At 52.4% G+C, this 5,912-nt stretch overlaps 1 protein-coding gene across 1 annotated transcript in view; it reads right to left on the bottom strand.

Annotated features, from left to right (window-relative positions):
- Window positions 1-2,592: 2,592 nt before the first annotated feature.
- Window positions 2,593-5,912, bottom strand: part of LPAR5 (lysophosphatidic acid receptor 5) — an 18,757-nt gene continuing 15,437 nt past the window's right edge. Inside the window, exon 2 of the mRNA XM_025402367.1 lies at window positions 2,593-4,453. Coding sequence (XP_025258152.1) covers window positions 3,119-4,237 — 1,119 coding nt within the window. The 5' untranslated portion in view covers window positions 4,238-4,453 and the 3' untranslated portion in view covers window positions 2,593-3,118. The remainder of the gene's footprint in view (window positions 4,454-5,912) is intronic.

Raw genomic sequence — 5,912 nt, 5'->3', positions numbered from 1 at the left:
CATTGCCCACTAAACCAACTGCCAATACCTTACGCTGCATTCTTGTGTTTTCTGCCTGGCATTATAGTTTTTGTTTACTTGTTCTATGGTTCCCACTAGATTGTAAACTACTTCACAGCAAGATCTGACTGTTCATTCATTCAACAAATATTTATTGAGCACTTTCTCTGTGCCAGGCACTGTTTTAGATGCTGGGGATCATCAGAGAATCGAAGAAAAATCCACGCCCCCACGGAACTTACATTCTACCTAGGATATAGGACGGGGTGGCGGAGATGATAAACTATAAAAATTAGAATAAATAAATTATATGGTATGTTGGAAAGTGATACATGCCGTGAGTTGTAATCACTTTGGAACTCACATACCTGCCTATAAAAGTACTCAAGTAATCTTTAAAAATTGTGTTTGATTCTGTTTGAATAGGGCAAAGTGCTAAGATTTTGGACTACGAGGTTTTGTGCTGCTGGTGCTCTCAGGACAGGAAGGGCACAGATCTTGAACCCTGAAGATGAAGAGAGATGGAGCAGGTGCTAATCAATAGGCCTCTTCCACAGTGGCTGGAGGTAAGTGCGGGGCTCCAGACTCCAGTCTCCATCCAGATGGAGAAAGGCCCAGATTTCATGGCTATCCCTGACGAATCTGGGTCAGTTCTCTCATTTGGCCACCAGGGGTCATTTTACCCCTGTAAATCACCGTCTGGAGCACTTAGCATAAAGGCACACACAAAAGGCTACCCTGGACTAAAACACACAGACACAAATGGAGAACCCTGACACACACACACACTCTCTCTCTCGCTCTCTCTCACACACACACACAGTGCACGCACACACATATAAAGATACAGTATTGAGACATAGGGTCAGAAATGCTGTAGGATGCACACAGAGCAACAACTCCCTCAGTAATGTCAGGGTCTGAAGATGTCCACAAGTGCCAACTCTGCAGCCCCTCCGAGCCCCCAACTTGGGTAAAGAGGGAAGGAATAGCCGGGCGCGGTGGTTCATGCCTGTAATCCCAGCACTTTGGGAGGTGGGCAGATTCACCTGAGGTCGGGAGCTCGAGACCAGTCTGGCCAACATAGTGAAACCCCATCACTACTAAAAATACAAAAAATTAGCTGGGTTTGGTGGTGTGCACCTGTAATCCCAGTTACTTGGGAGGCTGAGGCAGGAGAATTGCATGAACCTGGGAGGCGAAGGTTGCAGTGAACCGAGATCACGCCATTGCACTCCAGCCCAGGCCACAGTGTTAGACCCCATCTCAAAAAAAAAAAAAAAAAAAAAAAAAAGGAAGGAATAGTAGATGGCCCATTTCCGTTGCTTCCAGCGTGCTGAGAATGGACAGCCTATTCCTGTCCTTCCATCTCACTCTTAACTTCCCCATAAACTCTTCTCTCCTGGCTATGGCACAGTTCTCTTAGTTCCCTTTTTCCTCCCCCAGAGAAGCCCCATTCCCTCCCCCTCAGCATATGACTAGTTCCACCCCAGTCTCCATCCCTGCCCCAGGGCTGCTGCTCTGATATGCCCAGGGTAGTGTTCCATTGTATGTACTACTCCTAGGGCCGCAGGAAAACCCCAAGACATGAAGACTATCAGAATTGATTAATTTATTTAGCACTGCCCTCTCCCCACAATAATAGAAAGCACTGTACATAATGCCCTGGGAAGAAGTTAGACATGAACTCTAATACTTCAGGACAAGCGTGGTTCTCAAAGTGTGATCCAGGGACCAACCCTTTGAGGGAGTCCACGAGGTCAAACTATTTTCATAATACTGCTACACAGATATTATTTGTCCCTTTCACACTCATTTTCTCACAAGTATACTGTAGAGTTTTCCAGAGGTTTCCTGAAGTGTGTGTGGTGACATTATTGCTCTCGTGGCTAACAGAATGTGTGCATGTGTATTTATTTTAAAAATGTATTTGCGGCCGGGCGCGGTGGCTCAAGCCTGTAATCCTAGCACTTTGGGAGGCCGAGACGGGCGGATCACAAGGTCAGGAGATCGAGACCATCCTGGCTAACACGGTGAAACCCCGTCTCTACTAAAAAGTACAAAAAACTAGCCGGGCGAGGTGGCGAGCGCCTGTAGTCCCAGCTACTCGGGAGGCTGAGCCAGGAGAATGGCGTAAACCTGGGAGGCGGAGCTTGCAGTGAGCAGAGATCCGGCCACTGCACTCCAGCCTGGGTGACAGAGCGAGACTCCGTCTAAAAAAAAAAAAAAAAAAAATGTATTTGCTTTAATGTCTAGTATGGTAAGTATCAAAAGATAAGCAAAGCTGTTTGAGATCCTCAGTTTCCAAGAGTGGCATCTGAGACCAAAAAGTTTGAGAACCAATGCTTTAGTAGAAAGAATTTTCTCCTTACTCTGGACAAAGCAGAGAGAGAGAGAGAGAATATTAAGGATCTAAAACGGAGGAGGCCTGGAAAAGGGGGAGTGATGGAAGAAAGGATAACCTAAAAAGGGTGTGGACTTGGATTTTGGCAAGGAGGAAACTCTAAGCCAGTTTCGCCTTGCCCCAACTGTCCTATGCTGGGTGCCAGGTCTAAATTGTCACAAGTCACTGTGCGAGAAAGAACCTAGTTTTGTCTATATGGAACTCTTGTATTAGGCCTCAATGGTGAGCAGGGGAAGCCTAGGCCGAAATGAAAGTGGGTGGCACCCATGACAGAAGTCAGCAGATGAACAGGCCTCTCAGTAGCATGGTCCACCAAACCTGGGGTTCTTCAGCTCTCAGGCCCCTGTGGTGGTTTAAATCCAGAATGCTCATTTTCTGTTCCATCTAACCAGCTTTTAGCAGTTTAATTCCCCGCCCACCCAAAGGCATTTCGTCCCCTTCTGCCCTCTGCACGGGTGGGCTCTCTGCATCACTTCCCACCACTGGAGACGGGGGTCCTCTGCGTGCTCACAGTTTAAAGAAGCCATTTCCAGCATCAATGCCTTCCTCGGGCCCCCGGCTTCCACACTTTGTACTCTTCTGCGTTGCTAAGCTGGAGTTGCCACCCAAAGACCCAAGTGCCCAGCCCACCTTCTTGTGTGCACACCCTGCAAGCCTCCCAGAACGAGAGGCGTTGGGAGTCGGGCACGGACGGCGCTGTGGCATGGTGTGCGTTCAGAGGGCGGAATCCTGGGGACTCTGTGTGAAGGAAGACAGAGGGTAGGAGTTGGAGGGTCGGAGCAGCCCCTGACTGGCGGCATCCGGCCTGGTGGCGTCCGTGGTGACGGTGGACCTTTCGGATTGCGCGAGCGCCGCCTGCGTCCCGTTGGTGGCCAAGGTCCTGACCCGGTGCGGAGTGCCCAGGCCGCGCAGGGTGTTGCGGAAGCCCTCGGCGCTGAAGTAGTACACCAGCGGGTCCAGCACGCAGTTGGCGCCGGCCAGCAGCACCATCACCATCAGTACCCCGCGCACGCGATCGCGGGCAGGCACGCTGGCCGCCACCAGCTTGCTTCTCTGCAGCCCGTAGACCGCCAGCGTGGCGTTGTAGGGCACGAAGCACAGCAGGAAGATGACGAGGTTGGCCAGCAGGAGGCGCACCGTCTTCAGCCGCCGCTGGCTCCGCGTGGCGTCGGGGCGCCCCAGCGTCCAGAAGACTCGGCCGGACGAGTAGACCACCGCCGCCAGGGGCAGCAGGAAGCCCAGAGCCTCGGCCAGCAGCACGAGGGGCAGCAGCCTGCCCTTCCACAGCTCGTCGCTGAAACTCTCGAAGCATAGGCGCACCTCGAGGTCCCGGTAGCGGCAGCGCGAGGGCCTGTGCACGCGGGCGGCGGGCACGGCAAACACCAGGATGAACGCCCACACGCCCAGGCAGAGCAGCCGCGCCACGCGGGGCCGTCGCAGGTGGCGCAGTCGCAGCGGGTGCACAATGGCAGCGTAGCGGTCCACGTTGATGAGCATCAGGAAGATGCAGCTGCCGTACATGTTCATCTGGAAGATGGCGCCCGCCGTCTGGCACAGGAGGTCGGGGAAGGGCCAGTGGTGCAGTGCGTAGTAGGAGAGACGAAGGGGCAGCGAGAGGGAGAAGAGCAGGTCGCTGGCCGCTAGGTTACACATGTACACGCTCACCACCGAGTGCACGCGCAGCGCGCGCAGAAAGACCCAGAGGGCCAGCGCGTTGAGTGGGAGCCCGGCAGCCAGCACCAAGCTGTAGACCACCAAGTGCAGGCGGTGGGTAGGTCGGTAGTCAGGACACGGGAGAACAGAACTGTTGGTTGAGGAGCTGTTGGCCAACATTGTGCCAAAGTGGGAATGGGAGCTAGGCTGGGGATGCCATGGGGCACACCAGAGTCATGGCATGGCCTTCACCTCCGGGGCTGGGGCCTGGAGGCTGTACAGACATGGTCCCGAAACAAGCAGAGGGAGGGTATGGGAATGTGGGCTATGGCTGCAGGGACAGATGGCTGCCAAGGGTTGGGTGCGTTTGGTCACAGCTTCGTCAGCAGCAGAGACCTGAAATAGGAAGGCAAGCCAGAAGTTACACAGAGACAGGGCTACACTGGCAGGCCTTCTGAATCTTTTCTCAGCCTCAAGTCTGCCATTGGGCCAGAATAGGTTCCTACAGCAGGACTATATAGTACAGTGTTGAACGCCCAGTCTTGAAGGCAGGGACTCGGATGCCTAGGTTTAACTCTTGGTTTTGCTAACTTACCTAGTTGTGTGACTTCAGAAAAATTAATCTGGGCTGGGTGCAGTGGCCTACACCTGTAATCCTGGCACAATGGGAGGCCAAGGCAGATCAATCGCTTGAACCTAGGGGTTGGGGACCAGCCTGGGCAACATGGCAAAACCCCGTCTCTACAAAAAAAAATACAGGGCCAGGTGCAGTGGCTCACACCTGTAATCCCAGCACTTTGGGAGGCCGAGGCGGGTGGATCACCTGAGGTCAGGAGTTTGAGACCAACCTGTCCAATATGGTGAAACCCCCATCTCTACTAAAAGTACCAAAATGAGCTGGGTGTGGTGGTGCTCACCTGTAATCCCAGCTACTCGGGAGGCTGAGATAGTAGAATCGCTTGAAACTGGGAGGCAGAGGTTGCAGTGAGCTGAGACCGTGCCATTGTACTCCAGCCTGGAAAACAGAAGTGAAGCTCTGTCTCAAAAAATAAAAATAGCCGCGCTTGGTGGCTCACATCTGTAATTCCAGCACTTTGGGAGGCAGAGGCAGGTGTACCACCTGAGGTCAGGAGTTCGAGACCAGCCTGGCCAACATGGTGAAACCCTATCTCTACTAAAAAAATACGAAAAATTAGTCTGGTGTAGTGGCGGGCACCTGTAATCCCAGCTACTCAGGAGACTGAGACAGAAGAATTGCTTGAACCCGAGGGGTGGAGGTTGCAGTGAGCCAAGATCGCGCCATTGCACTCCAGCCTGGGTAACAAGAGCGAAACTCCGTCTCAAAAATAAATAAATAAAATTAAAAATAAAATAAAGAATAAAAATAAGGCTGGGCGCAGTGGCTCATACCTGTAATCCCAGCACTTTGGGAGGCTGAGGTGGGCAGATCACCTGAGGTCAAGAGTTCGAGACCATCCTGGCCAATATGGCAAAATCCTGTCTCTACTAAAAAACACAAAAATTAGCCGGGTGTGGTGGCAGGCGCCTGTAATCCCTGCTACTTGGGAGGCTGAGGCAGGGAGAATCACTTGAACCCGGAAGGTGGAGGTTGCAGTGAGCCGAGATCACACCATTGCACTCTAGCCTGGGTGACAAAGCAAGACTGTCTCAAAAAATAAAAAAAATAAAAAATATTAAAAAATTAAAAAATTAGGCTGGGCGCGGTGGCTCAAGCCTGTAATCCCAGCACTTTGGGAGGCCGAGACGGGCGGATCACGAGGTCAGGAGATCGAGACCATCCTGTCTAACACGGTGAAACCCCGTCTCTACTAAAAAATACAAAAAACTAGCCGGG

This window comes from Theropithecus gelada, chromosome 11, assembly GCF_003255815.1.
Source record: "Theropithecus gelada isolate Dixy chromosome 11, Tgel_1.0, whole genome shotgun sequence".
NCBI lineage: Eukaryota > Metazoa > Chordata > Mammalia > Primates > Cercopithecidae > Theropithecus > Theropithecus gelada.
The sequence above is the reverse complement of the archived record's forward strand: the minus strand, read 5'-3'. Positions and strand labels throughout refer to the sequence as shown.